At 45.2% G+C, this 21,808-nt stretch overlaps 3 protein-coding genes across 3 annotated transcripts; 2 read left to right on the top strand and 1 right to left on the bottom strand.

The window, feature by feature from the left end:
• Positions 1–1,202: 1,202 nt before the first annotated feature.
• Positions 1,203–11,967, top strand: SARC_00771 (hypothetical protein; the record flags this gene model as incomplete). Its single annotated transcript, XM_014305522.1, has 17 exons — positions 1,203–1,304; positions 1,771–1,953; positions 2,276–2,392; positions 2,735–2,861; positions 3,374–3,517; positions 4,460–4,569; positions 5,046–5,169; positions 5,677–5,822; positions 6,233–6,391; positions 6,998–7,171; positions 7,321–7,536; positions 8,008–8,202; positions 8,699–8,890; positions 9,385–9,624; positions 10,161–10,370; positions 10,810–10,876; positions 11,793–11,967. 17 exons carry the CDS (start codon positions 1,203–1,205, stop codon positions 11,882–11,884), a joined length of 2,598 nt encoding a protein of 865 aa, XP_014160997.1. The 3' UTR covers positions 11,885–11,967.
• A 5,520-nt stretch (positions 11,968–17,487) lies between these two features.
• Positions 17,488–18,183, bottom strand: SARC_00770 (hypothetical protein; the record flags this gene model as incomplete). The annotated part of the gene is made up of 1 exon (XM_014305521.1): positions 17,488–18,183. The coding sequence occupies one exon, from the start codon at positions 18,181–18,183 to the stop codon at positions 17,488–17,490; it is 696 nt and encodes a 231-aa protein (XP_014160996.1).
• Positions 18,184–18,446: 263 nt separating this feature from the next.
• Positions 18,447–21,198, top strand: SARC_00769 (hypothetical protein; the record flags this gene model as incomplete). The annotated part of the gene is made up of 3 exons (XM_014305520.1): positions 18,447–18,581; positions 19,689–20,016; positions 21,023–21,198. 3 exons carry the CDS (start codon positions 18,447–18,449, stop codon positions 21,196–21,198), a joined length of 639 nt encoding a protein of 212 aa, XP_014160995.1.
• Positions 21,199–21,808: the final 610 nt, after the last annotated feature.

Here is a 21,808-nt window from a genome sequence, read left to right as displayed (position 1 = left end):
ACTTTCCAATAGACTGTAACGCACAACCGGATTTGATCAATCACCACGACGCGGCACACACTCCTCTCTCTACGCATCATACCATAGCTAACCACTGGACCTTCTTCTACCACTCTCGGTTATACCAGGCCCGTATGGAGAGAGAACTGGATGACCGCAACCGACCCCTCACAGACGAAGACCTGGACGCTATGTTCCCGGCTGAAGGCTATGTTATTCTGGATGCCCCAGCGGGCTATGTACCGCTGATGACGCCAGGGCGCAAGATTACCGCCACCCCCACTCCTCGAGCCGACAACGGGTATGAGAGCAACCGATGCAATGGAGTGGACTGTGTAGTTGTACATCTACGGGTGCCGTTGATTTGTGTTGTGGGAGTGAATCGTGAGGCCATACCGTATTCCCGGCTGAGAGTTAATTTTATAGATATGGAAGGCAAATTCGTATGAAGCTAGAAAATATACCTGTAGGTTTCAATCATGCATTTTTCTCTTTTCGTGCCACATTATCTGCATGGATGGACTGTTTCGTGACACTGATTCGGCTGAAGGCTTGATTTCAAAGCTCCCGCTACATATATGCCGCTATTGACCTCTGGGCGCAAGTTGAACGCTATAACCCTACCCCTACTCCTTGAAAAGCTAATCTGTAGTGCCGATGTTTTGAGTGGAGACGTTAAATGTGTATGGTTTGTAAGGGTAGTCTACCTATCATTACTTCTACTCCTTGAAGCGGCTAAGCTTGTCTTTAGTGCCGATGTTTTGAGTGGAGACGTTAAATGTGTATGGTTTGTATGGGGTATCTACCTATCCTTCCCTCTACTCCTTGAAGCGGCTAAGCTTGTCTTTAGTGCCGATGTTTTGAGTGGCGACGTTAAATGTGTATGGTTTGTATGGGGTATCTACCTATCCTTACCTCTACTCCTTGAAGCGACTAAGCTTGTCTTTAGTGCCGATGTTTTGAGTGGAGACGTTAAATGTGTATGGTTCGTAGGAGGTGGATTCTGAATGTCCGATACATATATTTTGAATATATATATTGGTGCTCTTTGGTGTTTGCATCTTAGCGCGATATCGCTGTACCAATCGTATCTATCTTCCAATATAACCATATCCACTACAATTACAATCAACAATTCCTTACAACGTCGAGCACTAAAGATATGGATCACTCTTACACCCCACCGTGCACGCAGATTCATGATGGCTGAGGATGGCACCGCCATGACCGCAAAGGATTATGGACTGGAGGAAGCCCAACCCACCGACCAGAGTTTGCCAGGGCTGAAGCCTGATGATACACAGGTATGTTGTAATGGATTTTGCGAGCAGTAGATGTATATGGATATCAAGGCGTACGTGTCTGAGGCTTTACTTTCCCGTGTTTGTATATAAACATTCGTACATATAAGCCTTCAAATTTATATACCCGCCGTATGTGTATCATTACATAGGTATGTGTAGTCGCAGGCACGAACGCCAATGTAATCTTTGTTCGTATGAACTTTACGCTTCAAGTTTGTGCAGTCTCCTCCCCTTACCTCGTGATCGGTGCGCAACAGAGTGCCAGCCAGTGCAATGAATACCGACAGAGCTGTGTAACAAGCGTGAACTTATATATCGCCGAGTATAGTAGTCGTGACCTAACATCTTTGACTGTTATCACTTCCATCACTCAGTTGTCGTGACCTAACATCTTTGACTGTTATCACTTCCATCACTCAGTTGTCGTGACCTAACATCTTTGACTTTTATCACTTCCATCACTCAGTATTTTGGAAAGCTTCTCAACGAAGTCGACGGAGAAGAGCTGTCGCCTACCGAGGCAAAGGAACGTCGTATCATGAAACTTCTGCTGAAGATCAAGAATGGCACTCCCCCGATGCGCAAGAGTGCACTCCGACACATCACCGACAAAGCACGCGAGTTCGGTGCGGGCCCCTTATTCAATCAGGTATGGACTGTTGTCGTGCTCATGAGGCATACCAATCGTTTTGGCGGGTGAGATATATACTGCATGGATTCGTATTTGTATGTTATCTAGATGTGCGGTGAGTGATGACTGGTTATAGCTGATACGAAGAGAAATGCTCCGCGAAGTGCTATGAGACTACTTGCGGATGCACTTGAACGTTAGGGGAAGTAATATAAACGATAAGCTCAACAAGGATAGGTATCGATTTAATTTACATATATACATCCTCGTCAGATCAATACTCGGTGTCATATATTTCTTTGACAATTGATTCATCGACTGAACCTCGACTCTCCTCCAGATTCTGCCGTTGCTGATGTCGCCTTCCTTGGAAGATCAAGAGCGACATTTGCTGGTCAAAGTCATCGATCGTATCCTTTACAAGCTTGACGATCTCGTGCGGCCCTATGTACATAAGGTGTGTGCAGTAGTTAGATTGTGTAGAATCTTAGACCCTCGGCGCGGCATACCTATGATCTGATTATACTCCCTGTTAAGCGCATGCGAGATACACTTTGTGATGTCATTGCCTGTTTTGAATGGCTAGTGGGGGATTCAATCTCTTGCATGGCACATGGTGCAGACCCTCTTGCAGATTTTGTGCTGGCGTTCATCAGTTCCATATGCGATGCAATTTGGTGAGCCATGATCAGCCTCTGGTCCATGTGCGCATCTTTCCAATATCTCGAGTCTCTTTGCAGCGCAGTTTGTTTTCTGCCGTGCACAACCCATGCACTCACATCCTATCTCATATCAACAGATTCTGGTGGTGATTGAACCACTGCTGATTGATGAGGACTACTACGCCCGTGTCGAGGGTCGAGAGATTATCTCAAATTTGGCGAAAGCTGCGGGTTTGGCCACAATGATTTCCACTATGCGCCCTGGTATGTGTGCTCCATACGACACTGGTGGTGGATGATGTACTTTTCGTTTTGCATATCTGCTGAGCGTGTCTAGGACAATATATACTTGCATATATATATTTGTATATGTATATGTACATGCATGTATGTAGGTATGCATTTATGTGTGTATGATATATATATGTGTATGCGTGTGTGTGCGTGTATATATATATATATATAACCGATGAATGAGATTTTTTTGTATTCTTCAAAGTACTTGCAAATGATGTCTGTGCGGTGCTGTGCCTCCCGCTTCATATTCGTTCCTTTCTACTCGTCTCTACTATTCTCCAGCGCGTTGCTACGGACATGATCTGCGCCCTGAATCACAAGTTGCATAGACTGATTGATACGTGTGAAGTACCACCGGACATATTTGTGCCTTCTGTAACAAGTCGCGCTGCCCATTCTGCTAGCTATCCATAATATTATGAACATATGTGAGCAAGCTTGGCCCTAATGGTTCTATACAATCCAATACGTTTCGTCAGATATTGATAATCCCGATGAATACGTGCGAAACACCACGGCCCGAGCCTTTGCCGTAGTGGCCTCGGCACTGGGCATCCCCACACTGTTGCCTTTCCTCAAAGCGGTGTGCAAGAGTAAGAAGAGTTGGCAGGCGAGACACACAGGTAAGTGGGCGCGTCCAAGTGGCATGAGAATGCGTTGCACGTAAATGTTTGTACGTGTATGTTGTGTTGCAGCTTATCTGTGCGGCATTGGCATGTATTGTGTGTAGCGGTGCGTGTGGGTGTATATGTTGATGGCGGCAGACACCTCCTGTCAGCCGTAAATGTGTGACTACAACTGTTTGAGGGTGGGGTCGACAGAACGGACAGTCCTCAGCCAGTTGTTTCGATAGCCGTAGCAGTGTGAAACGTTTATGTCATTTTGTTGCAATGATTGGGAGGATCTACTCGGGAAATAGCCCTCGTTGAGGTGGCCTGTGCTGTTGTCAATAGACTTTATTCGTCTTTGTTGCAATTGCATTCAATAGACTTTATCCGTCTTTGTTGCAATTGCATTCAATAGACATTATTCGTCTTCGTTGCAATTGCATTAATAGACTTTATTCGTCTTTGTTGCAATTGCATTTTAATAGACTTTATTCGTCTTTGTTGCAGTTGCATTCAATAGACATTATTCGTCTTTGTTGCAATTGCATTCAATAGACCTTTTTCGTCTTTGATGCAATTGCATTTTAATAGACATTATTCGTCTTTGTTGCAGTTGCATTCAATAGACATTATTCGTCTTTGTTGCAATTGCATTCAATAGACTTTTTTCGTCTTTGTTGCAATTGCATTCAATAGACCTTATTCGTCTTTGTTGCAATTGTATTTAATAGACTTTATTCGTCTTTGTTGCAATTGCATTTAATAGACTTTATTCGTCTTTGTTGCAATTGCATTCAATAGACTTTATTCGTCATTGTTGCAATTGCATTGGATCGAAATATTAGACCACTGCCCCTGCTCGCCACTTTCCTAAAGCTGTGCAGTGCTGTCGCAACTCGTGTATTTTTTGCGCACTCCAAGCCGTACGTTGAGTAACTTCGTTTTTGCTGTGCTCAGGTATCAAGATCTGTCAGCAGATTGCCATCCTGATGGGTTGTGCGGTGCTGCCTCATCTGAAGAGTCTGGTGGAGATTATAGAGATGGGTCTAGTAGACGAGCAGCAGAAGGTACGTTCACCCCCGTCACCTGTACTACGGTGGTTACTATGGAGCGTAAATCTTCTACGGTCGAAGACCCTCTATGAGGATTGGCGTACTTGTGTGTGGTATCATATTACTTGTGTGCGTGTATGCCTGATAAAGTGTGTCTTGCAATCGATGTACAGGGAGTGGTATATATTCAAACTTGTTCCATTAGTTACCTTGTGTGGCCTAAACGCTTATCATTTGTTGCTTGTGCTTTACATGTTCCCGTATCTCTAAGATTCTCGTACCATACCGATATGACCTCATCCAACCAACCCCTTATACGTGTATACTGCTCGCACCTTTGCTTATGTAGTAGAGGCTTTCGTTCTGTTTCGAATCACCGTCCAACTCGCCACAGAACGGTGTGATTATACTTTGTGGACATTCAGTACAGTTAGGGTCCACTGCTTGCTTATACTGATACTCTGGCGCATTCTTTTGTTCTCCTTCTGCAGTGTCGTACCATCTGTGCGTTAGCCCTTGCGGCGCTGGCAGAGGCCGCAACACCATATGGTATAGAATCGTTTGATTCTGTGCTGCTGCCACTGTGGAGGGGTATCCGACAACATCACGGAAAAGGTTCGTACGTGTGCTAGTTTATCAGTTTCCTGGGCCCTTTGGAGCTATCAGAGTATACTGTGTGTGTTCGTTAATAAGTAGTTGGCGAAAAGACCCTGCAGTGTTGTCTGTGTCCTCATAGAGCATTGCACTCGATGGGGCATAATCCAAAATCGAAAGGTCTGCAAATAGGCCGAAATAGTATGTACTCTCATCCGTGGGGCTCAGGCTTCAAAAGAATCTGAGTCCTGAACGCGCGGTCGGAGACGATTTGCAGGACTTCCGTTCGCTTGCCGTTGTCGACGATGGAGCGCTTGTAGGCTTCTTGCTGATGACCGTAATGCGTTCACTACACCATCCATGCTATTTGATTTCATACCTCAACCTATGATTGATTCTGTGATGCTCCTATCAAGCCGTTTTTTCGTCGCTGTGATACGTATTGCCCTAAACAATAACGTATCGGGCTAAACATTTATCCTCTTGTGTAACCTTCTTTGTATCGCGTCATGTTATAATTTGCAACAGGTTTGGCTGCGTTTTTGAAGGCTATCGGATACATCATTCCGCTGATGAGTGAGGACCACGCCAACTACTACACACGAGAAGTGATGATTGTATTGATTCGGGAGTTCCAATCGCCCGATCCGGAAATGAAGAAGATTGTGTTGAAGGTAATGAAGTCGAAAATTTCGAGTTTTGTTTGATGAATTTGCTGTGTTGCTTTCAGAATTGGGTCACATCGTCTAAATATTTTCATTTGTCCGTGTCAGACCCAGTTGTCTTTGTATCAATATAAAGCTCTCGTGTACATAAAAGTGCGACCGACCGACTAGATTCATCTCTAATTGCTTTGCTTGTTCTGGGTGAAATGCATTGCCAAACACCCAAACAACACCAAACCCAAGGTTCCCATTCTATCCAGGGCCTCGCAAAATCACGTGCTTCCACTACAGATCAAGTGGATTGATTTTGTGCAGATACGAAAGCATACAGCTGCTCAATCATGTGAATCCGAATGCGCGGTTTTCTAGCATTCGAGTCGCAATGTTTCTCAGCATCCCATTCGCATTGGTCTATCCAGGTGGTCAAGCAATGTTGTGCCACAGATGGTGTGGAAGCTCAGTATATCCGTGAGGAGATTCTGCCGCCTTTCTTTGAGCAGTTCTGGGTGAGACGTACTGCGCCCGACAGACGGATCGCACGTCAATTGGTGGACACAACTGTGGAGTTGGCAAATAAGGTATGCATGGTCTCCGGAAGGGTGTATGAGTTTAACGAACATATAACTTAGTTCGCAAGTATGTACTAGCGTGCATAAATCTCGTATACGTCGAGTATGTGGTGTGTCGGGAGCGTGTACTAAGCAGTACAAATTAAAATCTTTAGTGTGCATTGGTACGCAAATGTTGTGCATTTTTGCTGGGTACGTTCTATTTTTTGGTCTGTAACTGATTGAGTTTCGGATTTATTTTCCATCGGGCTGTTCATGCATCCGGTACTCATGCGTGGTGATGTGCACTTCAGTTGAGCGCGTGCGTTCATACTAAAGACATTTAAGTTAAAAAGACCGCTTGATTTTATCGGGCATTACTATCACACCTCGTTGGCGACCCATGGACGCTGATGCAGAGCTACGCTCTACCAGAAGTGATCTATTGGTCGTTTTGCCGCTGATTCCTACACTTCCTACTTCGTATTTACAACCATGAGCTTACCTACACTCTCATATCAATTTTGGCTCCTATATTAAATCTCTTGCAAACTTGTTTCTATCCAAGCCTATGCGTCTACCCACGATCACCAACCACGCTCATTCTCTTGTCTATGCAAATGTCTATATTCTCAGGTGGGAGTCTCAGAGATCATTGGCCGAATCGTCAATGATCTGAAGGATGAATCGGAACCCTACCGTAAGATGGTGATGGAGTGTGTGGAGAAAGTCCTGGGCAATCTCGGTGCCGCTGATGTGGACCAGAGGTTAGAGGAGCTGTTGATCGATGGCATCCTGTTCGCTTTCCAGGTATAATTTACCGATTTCGCGTTGCTATTTCATCATTTTTTAACGTATCGTATCATATCATATCATTTCACATATCATTTCATTTCATATATATAAATATGGCGCTTTTTTCGTAACCCCAATCAACGCGACAATTTCCACACCCATAGGAACAAACCACTGAGGACAGTGTCATGCTGAACGGTTTCGGTACCATTGTGAACGTACTAGGTATCCGCACAAAGCCCTACCTGCCGCAGATAGTGGGAGTGTTGCTATGGCGACTCAACAATCGCAGCGCAAAGGTGCGCCAGCAGAGTGCCGATCTCATGTCGCGCATTGCGGTGGTGATGAAAACCTGTAATGAAGACAAGCTCATGTCCCAGGTATGTCCTAATGAGGCCCATTTAGTATTGCTTAGGGCCAGAGAGTTGTTGCTGATGACCAGTGCTTGCTACCGTAGAACTGTTGGGTTGTGTATGATCTTCACGGCCATTTTCCACTTCATTTCCAATGTGGGCTGATACAGATTCTTCTTTTTCTCTGTGTGTGTGTAATTTCCAACACAACGTATTCGATATTCACGTAAATGGTTGTAGTCACACTCGCCGAACATGACGTACTACCTTTTGTTTGCACGTACACAATGGTTCTGTGCTGGTTCGTGCCCGTCACCTAAGACGTTAGTATGAGTATAACATCGTTTGTTATTGATATAATGGAGCGCATGCCGTTGTGTTGGTACACCATGCTTAAAATTCGCATACCTTTGCCATATCTGTCATGGTTAGAGCTCTTGACTCTTCTACTGCAATGCTAACTTTTCACATGCTACATTATACTTCGGCCTCATACAGCTTGGTTTGGTGTTGTATGAGTACCTTGGTGAAGAGTACCCGGAGGTGCTGGGTTCAATTCTGGGCGCCTTGAAGGCGGTTGTCAATGTGATCGGCATGTCCAAAATGACTCCCCCGATCCGAGATCTGTTACCACGACTTACCCCAATTCTGAAAAATAGGCACGAGAAGGTGCAGGAGAACTGCATCGATTTGGTACGTCAATGCGGCCTCCAACAAACCGATTGTTTGCATTATAGTGCTTTGGTCATTAACCGGTCCAGCGTGCGCGTTTGTGCACTTGGTTGTGATTGAAAACATGCGTGTGCGTATATGGTTATGTTGTAGCTTTTTTAGCCTATCGAAGTGTGTACTCGTATGGCAGTTGCAAAGCAGCACACATATGTGTGCCAATAATTCACTGGGACAATTATGCAGAACAGTCCCCCACCTTGCACAACACTCTCAAAACATCACCTCACATATCACAAATGTGCTCATCATCATCTCGAACATCGCAGTAGTGCACTGTTGGATCTTCCCACATATCGCACAAGTACCAACAATTTGTATACTCACAGATCTTACCAAGCCCTTATATACGGCTTTCACACAACACAGAAATACCAAAGTCTTAGATATCCACAGATTTAAAAGGTCACAGCTCCGCTTCATCCTACGTCGACTTACGTGAACGTCATTATCGCTGCAGGTGGGACGTATAGCCGACAGGGGTGCCGAGTACGTAGGTGCGCGAGAATGGATGCGCATTTGCTTTGAGTTGTTGGAATTACTGAAGGCGCACAAGAAGAGTATCAGAAGGGCGGCCGTCAACACATTTGGTTACATTGCAAAGGCGATCGGTCCACAGGATGTGCTCATTACTCTTCTAAACAATTTGAAGGTGGGTTGCTCAATTGTCAAATGTGATATATATATATATATATGTGTGTGTGTGTGTGTTTGTGTTTGTGTTTGTATGTATGCTTGTGTGTGTGTGTGTATGCTTTTAGATGTGTGTGTGTATTTATCATGGGGGCATCCACCTGTGGCTAGCAAGCGTGATTTAGAAGCGCCATTGTTATACAGTATGATACTAGTCTAGCATCACACATTAGCAAATACTGGACATATATATCAACTTAGCCAAGTTGTCATGAAGTCGATGTATATCCCGTTGTGCACTGTAGTCTCATATTGTCAGACACTCAAACGCGAAACTTTTCGCTCAGTGTTTTTTGGATATCCTCCACAACATCTCTCAATGTACTCTGATGTTTACACATACCTTGCCAAACCCTTTCTCGGTTCATCTTCCCTTTCAGTCTATCAACCCCTGGGCTCTACTAGATTATATCCCTTATTAACTCTCCTCTCGCACAATCACACACGCCCCAGGTACAAGAGCGACAAAACCGTGTGTGCACGACGGTTGCGATAGCTATCGTGGCCGAGACCTGCTCGCCATTCACGGTCATCCCTCATCTGATGAACGAGTACCGTGTGCCCGAGCTCAATGTGCAGAACGGGGTGCTGAAGAGTCTGAGTTTTGTGTTTGAATACATCGGCGAGATGGGCAAGGATTACATCTACGCAGTGACGCCGTTACTGGAGGATGCGCTCATGGACCGTGACTTGGTATGTAAAGACTTTGTCATCGGAAGCTTGTGCTCTTTCCTGCTCGTTGTACAACTATGTGTATGTGTTGAGAATGCGTTTAAGTTTCAGTACAAGTTTGTGTAAGACGTTCCGCGGTAAATTCTAAGCAATCGCAGGCGTATTTGGTCATCTGACTTTTTAATCAGGTCGCAGCGGAAGAAAGTGCCGTACTTAAATTGGGCGTGTTTAACTGTTTTATTACTCAAAGCAAATTCCATACATTTTTTATTTTTATTTTTGGCTGTGCTGCGTATGATACCACACTCTCTTCTACTACGTGCTTTCTATACATATGATTGTATAGGCCCTACATCACTGAGCTAGTATCCCGACCCCTATCTAGCATCTCTCTCTCTCTTCGTTGCCATGCACTTAAAGCGGACATTCCTTCACCTTCCTGCCTTCCTCAAGATTTCATCGCCAATGTATCGTTTGCAATACGCCACTGAATATACCACCCATATTCCCACTCACTCTCCACTCTCGTCACCATGGTGATACTTTCAATACACTAGGTCCATCGACAAACAGCATGCACAGTAGTCAAACACATGTCATTGGGTGTGATTGGCTTCGGCTGTGAAGACGCCATGACTCATCTGCTCAACTTCGTGTGGCCGAACATCTTTGAAACATCACCGCACGTCATCAACGCCACAATGGACGCTGTGCTGGGTCTAACCTTCTGTTTGGGACCCGCTCGAGTGTTACAGTACACGTTGCAGGTATGTGTATTGGCATAAGCTGCAAAATAGATTTCAGTGTGTGCTCGATTTTAAAGTCCGCATTGTAAACACATGTGTCAGCTTAAAAAAAATAGGATTGAGAGTTTTGTTTTGGGGCGACCAGTGGTTGGTTTAAGAGTGTGTGTTTGAGCTTGGAGTTTTACTTATCATGGGTTGGGATTTTGAATTCCTCAAGTGTGTGTGTTTGAAATCTAGTGTAAAACATTATCTCGACTGAAATCCGAAAAGGATACATCTGGATTTGAACCGATTACAATATCTACTATATCGCTCGTTGAGATCCGACTGTGGTGTCTAGACATCCAAGGATGTAATAGAAGTTTGGTTGACAGTCTGACGTAGTTCAGCCTATCTCATTGTTATGCGATTACGCGACTTCTCTTATTCATTGGCCCTATCTTGCCTCATTAATTTGCAGGGTCTATTCCATCCGGCGAGAAAAGTACGGGATGTATATTGGAAGATATACAACAACATATATATAGGTATGTTTGTTTCCGACTCTAAATGCGCATATCGCTTATACCTTCTATTGCTATCAGTATTTGGGCCACCATAGACTGCTGTGTGGTGGATGAGGGGCACTACTCCAACACGCCTATATTGTATGAATGCTAGCAAAACATACTACAATACTTGGTGAGACACATCGCTATATTGAACGACCTTAGACGCACTGATCGCGAGGTTTGTGTTGCTCTTGCGATTGTTCCGTTTTTGTGTTGAGTCTGTGTAAGTAATATCAACTTTTCACTCCAATCAGCGCACCACATATATCGCATCTGTTGGCTGTGACATTTCTTTTCCAGTCTAAAATCGTGTACTAGTATGCAATTGCTTGAGAATTAGAGCCCAGGAGCTGTGCCCCAAGCTAACAGAGTTTCACAGATGGGGTGGTGATGGTATGATGTACACAATTGAAGTCCGTACAATTCCCATCGCGTGCATATGGCTGCTGAGCTGCAGTTGGTCTTTGAGTGTGAAACCATCGGGCAGATTAGTACTGGGGGCGTTGCATTAAGTGAATACTCCTGTATAATATTTCAAGAGTGGTCGCGATTATTCTTGTCAGTGTATGAATTTACTGTTTGATGATTTTACTTTCGTATGCGCTCAGCGAATTAAACATAGTATTCAATTTTGACTGCGAAAAGGTCATTGTACGTATATGCATATATGCACTTTCTATGTACACAGTTGCGCACATACTAAATGCACTCGTACACCAGTTCACTTCATTTGTGCTCTATTTGTAGCTCTTTCCTTACAGACATGTTTCGGATGCTTTCTGTCCCGCATTGTGCTCTTGTTCCTTGATTCATTTTCAGAACACTCGATGATGATACCTTGACACGTCGCTAATGTAAATGATCTATTCATTATTTTTGTGTACCGAAACAGGGATGCAAGACGGACTCATACCAGCGTATCCTCGCATCGGCGATGACGACAGAAATAATTACGAGAGACCGGAACTGGATTACATCATCTAAATATGATTACATTTATTTATTGCTTTAGCTGATATGCACCTTAGGCGATAAATATTACAATTAAAAAATTACTGATGGGCTTCTTACATCATTTAAATACGATGACAACTATCTATTGCTTTAGCAGATATGCACCTTAGGCAAAAAAAAATACAATTTAAATAAATTGATGTTAGACTCCTTGTGAATTGTGGCCGATTTCTAAATTTGATCAATTTTTATAGCGTGCGGTCCGTGTTCGATGACTGACAGTGTGTTTTAATACATCTCATATCCGACAATACTCAGCCATGGTTAGATGCACAAGTGTCTCATTACATCGAAACTGACAATTTTAAGAGCTTGAGTAAGCACATGATTTGTCAGTATACAGAGCAAATACTTGTCAGTGGCAAGAGTAAATTTTAGCGGAATGCGGTCGAATTCAGTCAAGATTGAGAGTCTTTGAAGTGTGACCGATGGTATACCAGAGGTGTCATGAATACCGATTCAAATTCCCTAAAACAAATGCCGGTGAAAGTTCTAGCTGCACCCAAATCTGTGTCGTCACTACCAGTCAGATTCACAAAATAGCTACACATATCTTCGAGATGCCCTTTCCCTTGTACTATGTAAAGAAAGCCGTCATAGATCGACCCCTTGGCTATGAAAATCATTTCGCTAGGGGCAGCATATGCTACACTTTTTATCGAAACATACCATCGATCGTATGCGCCATATCAAGTAAGTGATATACTGAATATAGATACTTTATTGAAAATTTGGTCTTGAAATATGTTCAAATAAATCTGTGGTGCTCGTTGTTGATTATTGCACTCGGGGGTTCATAAATCCAATCTCCGACGCACCACACCTGCATGCAATGACGTTTGACACTCGATAGCATTTGACAGATATCGGTGGCTAATGTCGTTCAGCTGGCATCCAAAGCACATGTAGCCATGTTGGTTGCGCGTCCAACCGATTCCAGAGCACTACCGTTCTGCTCCCCGCGGCCTCTATGCCAGCCACAACTATTCCATACATGGCACTATCAAAGTAGCTGTCTCCTGTGTAGCTATGAGTCGCTCACGGTCAGAGCAATGAATCTTTTCGCTTTCAATCCCTCTTACAATACCACCGATCACACCTCGACGCTGTGAAGGAATTGCTCTTACACTCGTCAGCATGAAAACCTGTCACCAGACGACGACAGTGGTAACATGGAACTGATCATGGCGTAAGTTGGGTTTTGTATTTGGCTGTTCGAATCTTGTAGTTGTAATATGACTGTTTAATAAGATAACACCTACATATATTAACTATATGAAGTCTTCGTATACCTAAGTACGATATGTTATACAATCGAAACTTTGTATTGGTTAGAAATCTAATAGGGACGAAAATACTCTGGTGTCTATAAAAAATATATAAATTCCGGATCCAAACAAAAGTGTGATGCTATCAATAAATTGAAATACTGTTATTCTCACGCATCTGCCTGCCTGATGCCAGTGAAAATTATCAATGCAGTTAGACGTCATCAGGTAGACCGGATGCATAGCTTACGGCAGATTACAGTACACGTGCTGTGCTTTTATTTTGTGCCTTCGCTGTTAATTGTCATGTCTCTTAGAACACATTTCAATGTATTGGTAAAAAGATCATGTGTTCAGACACGTACCATCGAGCAACCTCCTGCGAACGGAGGTAGCCAAATTGTACGGAAGTCGATACTACTGTATATCCCCACTAACTGTGTTACGAAAGTGAATGCATCAAAATATATTTTATATCCATTGATAACCATATCTTCGAGGCGTTCCTTGTCCAAGACGCACATTAGATGATGCAAACAACAAGCAAACAAACCCAGAAGGTGTAGAATATCGCAGCAATGTAGGATTTTCTATAAGCAGCGGCAAGTACTGTTTTTTATCGTCCTGTTTATGATCAGTCGGGAGTGATACCCGCGAGCGAGTGCCTAGGTTCCAGGCACGAACAGTTGTGGACCCTGACTTACAAGTACAAGGGTTTATGGTGGGTTCGGCATCATCCCATGGGAGAAATCCAGCAGCCGAACCTTCAGCGGTGAATCGAGGCCCATAACCTGTAGAATAGAAATAAAGTTCTTAACCCGAATGAATAATTTTATTTGGTTGATGTCAGACATATTTAGTTATAAGTCTATGCTAGGTGTAAATATCCGTTCAGGCCATGCGGTCGGAGGTACGGATAACTAGTGATGTGTTTAGGATTTATAGAGAGAGTAATTCTTACTCTACACCCCCCTTGAAGCTAAACTCTGATACGCTGAGACCGTACCTATTTACGAAGTAGCCGTAGTAACCAAATAGATTGAGCCTTGGCGAAGTAATCGTCATGGGCGTATAATAACATGGCACTGAAATGTTCGTGTTTCGGTCGAGATAAGCTCTTGGTGAGTAAATCCGCGGGATTGTCATATGTAGAAATGTAATGAAGGTCGATGACGTTGCGTCGAGCGCAGTCGCGTATGTAGTGTTCCTTGACCTCAATGTGTTTGAGACCTTTTCGTGTGCATGTGCCCAAAAATACCTTAATGGCAAATTGGTTGTCTATATGTAATATAGTGGGTGCTTGCAATGTGTGTTTCATGCCTTCTAATATAATGCAGATTCAAGCTATGTTTCGCGTGATTTCGGCGGCGGCAATATATTCTGCTTCACCACTGCTGCCGGCGATGGTCTTTTGTTTAGCAGATTTGCATAAAATAGGTGTGCTGTTAAGAGCGCCACTCTGAAACTTGCGTGTGCCGAGGCAGGTACCCCAATCTGAATCAGAACAGGCTTGCAATGATTTAGCTGTGGGTGTGTTTGTTGTAAAATGTTTGGTGGCAGATAGATATGATAAAATACGCTGTAGCGCCGTCCAATGTGATGTGAGGGGTTTGTTGCTGTATGATGCAAGTTGGTTAAGTGTGCAGGCAATATTCGAACGGGACATGTTAGCCACAAAACCTAGTGCCCTTAAGAGTGATCTGTATTTTTCATGACAGGAATCGCTTGTCAGTGAACTGGGGTGAAGATGAGTGCCGGGAGTAGCCTTTGTTGGAGAGTCCACAAGTTCGAAGGTATCAAGGAGTATTTGAACGTATACCTTTTGGCCGATTTCGATGCAGCCATCAGGATGCTGTTGGGTTTTAAGTCCGACAGGGTGACGTGCGAGTCCCAGGTTCTTGATAATGTAGTGTTTCGCTAAGTTTTGAAATAGCCAGAGTGCATCTTGGGTATTTCGTATGACCTTAGGAACTATTTGGTCGACATATAGAACAATAGTGATATCCTTAGTAGAGTGGACCCAAGTTGATTCATCGGCTTCAGTACGGGCGAATCCAATGAATTGTAGTTTATCGCCCATATCAAAATTACACAGTCTACCAGACTGTTTTAAGCCATATAAGCCGCGCGTAAGTTTGAGTACCGTCTCGGGTTGGTAAAATCCTAATTCGGCAGCCCCTCTCGGGGGATACGTATATTCAGGAATACCTAATTTTGCGTAAAGATAAGCTGTGGCAACATCGACATGATGGATCTCTTTGTTCTCGTAGGCGGCGGTAGCGATGAAAGTGCGAAGGGCAACCGATGAAGCTGCTGGAGCGTATGTTTCACTATATGAGTCGCCGTGTTGCTGTTGGTCGCCCCCTAGCAACCATGCGGGGCTTTTAAATGGTCAGTTTTCCATTTCATCATGCTTTCGAACAAGTACGTACTTAGAATGTATGATACGTGTATTACGTGGAACCTGGGATTGGGGTATGATGTCATGCCTGATGTTCGGTATCGATAGCGGCCTTCCATAGTGGCCAGTTGGGCATTCGTTGGGCTTGGGCGATACTCTTAGGTACGGCGAGGTCCATCATTACTAGTGTTTCCAAAAGAGTGGGATCACATCAGTATGTGGGCTGTGTGGAACGGACGTGAACAGCGGGAGTGGAGTCAATAAGTGGCCGATGGTGGAGAGTAGGGTCTGATATGTGCCCACTTTCAGCTATGATACTGAGAGTGGAGTCATCGTGTGGGAAAGGTGTGGATGGAGGGCACTCGTCCAAAACGCTGAGGTTGATATCAGTATCAGTGTGATGATGGTTGTCGCGTATAAGTTCGTATTCTGAATTCGAGTCAGAAGAGACTTCGTCGAAAGTATTTTTTGTGTCATTTGCAATATTGCTGCCAAATGAGTGTACTGATGAGTGTGTGGAAGGAGGAGGGGAGGTCGGAGTGGGTGTGTCGATGTCTGTGGTCATGGTGGCCAGGGGAAGAGTCAGTGTCGTCTGGGGAAGTGTCGTCTAGTGTAGTGGGTGTATGAGGTGGAGGTAGTGTCCCAACGGTTGGGGGGGGGGGGGTGGGTACTGATTTGTGGTATAGTGATAGTCGCAAGGGTTGTGGAAGTATGCCAGTCTGTCGGTGTAGCATAGGAAGTGGGGGTGTCGATGAGTGTTGCGCGGTTGCCGTCAGGAGACCACTGGGGTCTCTTGTCGGGGAGGAAAACAACGTTTTGAGAGTCCCGGTGGCGTTGTGCACAAATGCTTTGTATATGCCATGTATCGGGGGTGGAGTTGTGTGAACGTCCAAGTAGAATTCCACACCCCCCTTGAGTAGCATACTTGTCGGCTGACTTCTTAGGTAGCCCCTCCGGTTTAAATATGACAAGGCAGCCAAACCGAGCGTTGTGTGGTCGTGGAATTTCTTTACGGTGCCATATGTCAATTGGAGTATGATGTAATGCCCTTTGTGGTAGTGTGTCATTTCTGATCATATCTGCCCAACGTTTTGCGTCACTCCACAATTGCCAGGGCATCCTTGCATCAATGAGTTTGGTGCGAGTGAGGTCGTTGAGGGTACATTGCGGTCGTTCAACTTTTCCATTGAGTTGTTGGGTATGTGGTGGTGTTTTCGTAAAGTGAATTTTGTGTGTTTGAAGCATAGACACGGTTTTGGCACAAACAAACGTGGTGTCACCGTCTGCTGTCAATGTGTGGGGTTTCTAATATGTTGGAATCTGTAGGATGAGTTTTTCAAGATGGATATGCATGTCTTGCTTTGTCTTAAGATTAGCGTGCAGGCCAAAACGGCTGCCATCATCAATAAGGTTGAGGGTATAGCGGTACCCGTAGTGATCTTCGAGCATAGGACCCAGGAGGTCGAGGGGGAATTGTTCACCAGGACCGACTTTAGTGGTCGAATCGGTATGTGCTACATTTTGCGCCTTGACCTTTCCTTCCATACATACGTGACAATGCTTTGTAAATCCCGGGTCGGCCAAGACATGTGTAATAGCAGTATGGAGTTCGTGTGGGGGGGGAAATGGCTGAGTGAACGGGTTCAATTTTGGCGATGAGAGAGTAAGCCCAGGAAGGTTTTCCTACCGCGGTGAAATCGTGGCGAAGGATAGTGCTAGGGTGGTTCTGGAATATATATAAAGCATACTGAAAGCGCACAAGAAGCTTATTCCACCACTTTGCGTGTGGACGGAGTGGGATGAGTATTGCGGCGGTAGCGGCGGTATTGATAATGCTGTCGAGTAGTTCAGATGTGTCTGGCCAAATTGGATTAGCGTATGCTCGTTCCTTCAGAAGATCTATTTTACGCCCGTCTGTGGCAACGCGTACACTTGTAAGCAAATAGGTCAATGGAGGGTTGGAATTCTATGTGATTCATGCCTTGTTGAAAATCTTGCATATTGATCATCCATTCTTCCGTTGTCACTCCGACAGGTGGTGTGTGCGTCAGTATGATCCCTTTCTTGGCTGTCATTTTTAAAGTGGTGTTGCGGCTGCGATGGCTATTGATGCTGTGGAATTCATCGTATGTTTGTGTGGTGGTCGAAGTTGTAAGATTCGGTGATGCTGGGGTTGTGGTGTCCGCGGTGGGTGCTGGGGTGGCGGTACATACCATAGGTGGCGTGGCGCAAGATGTACCTGTGTGTTGTGGTGCGTCATGATTGTTATTCTCAGTGGTGGATATGATTTGTGTAATAATGTCTGAGCAAGATGCTTTATACCCCCTTTGAGTACGAGGGATAGAAAGGGTGTTATTGACCTTGGAGAGAATACAAGTCTTTGTGTTGCCCTTAAAGTAGATGTCGTAGCCACCTTCTTGTAAATTGTTCTGAGATAGCAATTGCTGTTTCACTGTTGGACTGATATATATGGTACCCAGTTGCGGTAAGTGGCCGCGTTCGTCGACGATACATTCGCTGTCGTCCGCGAGAAGTAGTGGGAAAGTTCCTGTCTCGATCTTGCATCGAGCAAGTATCGTGAGTTGTGACGGCACCGCCATCGATAAGGAAGCTATTATTGGGGTTGTGTAGTGCCTTGATTCTGGGGCGTAAGGATGCTAAAGTGGGACCAACATAATTGTAGTTCTGTTTATTTATACGTTTGTTACAGACTTCCTGGACATGGCTGGTGCGATTACATGTAGTACAGTTCAGGTTGGTCGCGGTGCAAGATTCCCCTTTGTGTCCTTTCGCACCACATTTTTTACACCCTTTGTGATGATTGTTAGAACTATGGCCTGTGGTATAGCACACAAAACACGGTATGGGAGGGCGTGTGGTAGGTGTCCTCCGCTTCAATAGTGTAACCAATAAAGCGGCCGTAGTTGGAGGTGATTTGGATGCTGATGTGGTGGAGATAGCTGCTGTCTTAGGGGTAGCGTATGCGTTGACCATGGGGGTGACTTTGTTCCACTACTCTAGTCGTACACATAAGTCAATAGGTGTAAGGGTTTCACGTTCAGCATTATTGACCAAGTAATGTTTGATTATATCCTTGTCGGGGTCGCCGAGACCCGATATAAACATACCTTGCATGAAGGCCGGAGAGAAGCGGGTGCCTTGGGATTTAGCATCAGTACAGATGCGAGCACATCGTCGGGACCAAGCTCGGATAGTGTCATCTTCGGCTCGACGAAATTCTTGTAGGAGTTCAAGAGTGATTGTATTCGAAACGTTTGTCGACATATGAGAATACAATTTCTTGAGATAGAAGAGTAGAGTCCAGGGGTCGTCCATGAGTTCCTCACGTGCGAGTGAGTCCATGACCTCCTCGCTAAGTGATCGAAGTAGACATCGCCGCACCTTTGGTAGCGTCCGTAATCTTTAGTTAGTGTTTTTGCTGAAGGTTTTGCGGGCTTCCAATCGTCTTCGATCTGTGGCTGGTGTCTGTTTTTTGACTGGTGAAGCTGCAGGGCGTGCTAATAGTTCTTGTTTGACATATTTGTAGTTGAAAACTGATTCAATGTCACCTACATAGTCTGTATTGGCTGCAAGTGTAAGATACTGTAACCATTTGTCGTAGTTGTCGCCTGTTATGTTCAGACGTGTCCACTTCAGTTCTTAGTTGGGTTCTGAAACATCCATGATGATAGGGTTGTCTGATTTTAAGTGTTGCAATCCTAGGTATTGACCTAGATGATAGGAACATAATAATTGAGACAATGTTAAGTGGTTGTAAAAGAAAGAAAAAAAAGCGTGGTCAAAGAGGGGACAGATGTGAGGAAGGGTCCAGGATGCCGACGAGGCGAATGGATGGTCCGGACCTTGTAAGGGGGCCAGGTGAACAGCCAGCGAGTGAACAACATCAGTAGTGTAGGAAGGATTCGTTTGCTGCAGAAGCAGCGGTCGGCGATGAAAGGAGAACAGAGGGAGTGAGAGTGTTCTTGGCAGCAGCGCCTCAGTACTCGGTAGGTGAAAAATGATATTCTAGGTTGTGTTCAATGGCTGGCAACAAATCGCTGAACCGCTGACAGATTAGAATGAGCAACAGTTGCAATCGTTACAGCAAATTCAGGAGTTCCAGAAAGGGCACAAGGGTGGTCAAACTGACGATCGGACTTATAAGGAAGATGTTTTGCCTCGGGCCCACTCGGAGATACGCTATGCAGCCCAACCCACACAAAATCTTTCAGTATCAGACCGTGTGGAAGATTATAGCGGGAGTATGACTGTAGTGTTCCAGAGGGTAGAGGTGCTTTGGCTTAAGAGAAGGCTACCCCGTTCTATGTTTGATGTATTGGGTGGTCAGAAAGTGGTGCCAACTTGGAAAAGTGGGAAGGGTGCAAAGCCAGCCCTTGTGTTAAGTTTGGTCTGGTCCTTCCCTAAAACAAAAGGTGTGCACGACCGCCAAGGATCAGAGGGTTATTTTAGAATATCCCGCGGGATCTGAACACTTTTGTCACATTTACGATGTGTATTGCCCGCAGAAGGGCAACGGTGTGTTTGAGGCGCGGGCTTCTATGCCAGCTGACACGGGCACGGGTGTTTGGTGCAGCAAGCCACATGGATTATTACTATCACACTCGTAGTCCGGATGGGTATAATTTCATCTTATTGATTATTGGTAGTATGTCGCGCATAGCGGCGGGGCGGCCCATACGACGGCATGAACATACATTCGCGAAGACCAACCGATTTGTAGAACAGCAGATAGTTCCGTGGGGATGGCCACAACGCCAGTTAACTGCGGACGAGGACAGTACATTGATGGTCAACGAGTCTACCGCGTGGTGCGCTTCAAAGTAGATCTGAGTGGACCCGGTACGAAAGGCAGTTTAGCCGACAGCAGGCAAATGAGCTGGTAGAGGTGCTCTGTCTTACATGCAACCGCTGACTCTCACGCTTTCGCTCGGCTGCAAACGAGGCTATTTGGGCCGGGCGCAATAGCAGAGTTCATTTCAGCGTACAACGCAATTCAGTCATTCACAACAGGTTTGGCGCCGTACACCCGGGCAACAAACGACCGGTTGTTCTCCCAGCATGCAGATGGTAATCTGGTGGAAATCATCAAGGGTGACAACAGGTGACTTCGCTACACCAGAACTCTTGGAACTCGAGCCGGTGGTGGTGGAGAAGCAAGCGTGGGCAATGGACGGCAAGGCTCAGTTGGCACAGGCTCGAGCAGCAAATAAGTAGAGGGACAATGTGCCAATGTTCAACGTGGGCCGGATGGTGATGTTTTGGTCAGCAAAGTTTCTCTACGGTTCTCAAGCGGAGTTTGTGGGCCGGCGGAGGTGGCCACGTTAAATCCGCCGGTGTACCACATTGTAAGATTTCGGGCAACGGGCAAGTTGTATCGGGTTCACGTTGCGGACATGCGGGCGTATCGTATACCCATAGGCAAGCTAGAGCGCGGCAAGGCACAGCTGTGCCCTACGGGTACCATGTACACGAATTTGCTCCTATATGACAGTCCGTTCGATGTCACCCCGGATGAGGAGAGGAATGCAGTCATTGGAACCTTTACGACTTGTCTGGAGGCGGCGTCATGGCAGACTGGGATTAACACTTGTTGAGCTCAGTTGTGGGTGGCGTTCACCTATGCCCATAAACATACACGTACAAACTTATTCGAACACAGCGTATTGCATACAGCCCCGAGTGCCGACAAAGCCGTCTACAGCTCTGGGAGGTACGACAAGAGGGTCTAGTTTGGCAGGACAGGGATAAGGAGCGGCTCGGTCATATAATTATATCCATACACCACGATGAAGGGGATTTCCTACGGTACCAACAACTATACTTTATACACATATATGTGCAAGCTTGCATCACCAGAGTGGCCAGCTTTCTTTATATACATTCATATGAACGGACCAATCCTGTCATCGGAACTTTCACATGTCTGGAGGCAGTGTCATGTCAGACTGAAATTAACACTTGTTGAGCTCGGCGGGTAGCGTTCACCTATGCCTATAAACATACTCGTACAAACTTATTTGAGCACAGCGCATTGCATACAGCCCCGAGTGCCGACAAAGCCGTCTACAGCTCTGGCAGGTTCGACAAGTGGGCCTAGTTTGGCAGGGCAGGGATAAGGAGAGGTTCGGTCATATATTTATATTCATACAACACGAGAGAGTCTTCCTAGGATGCCAACAACTATACTATATACACATATATGTG

This window comes from Sphaeroforma arctica (genome assembly GCF_001186125.1).
Source record: "Sphaeroforma arctica JP610 unplaced genomic scaffold supercont1.27, whole genome shotgun sequence".
Taxonomy (NCBI): Eukaryota; class Ichthyosporea; order Ichthyophonida; genus Sphaeroforma; species Sphaeroforma arctica.
The sequence above is the reverse complement of the archived record's forward strand: the minus strand, read 5'-3'. Positions and strand labels throughout refer to the sequence as shown.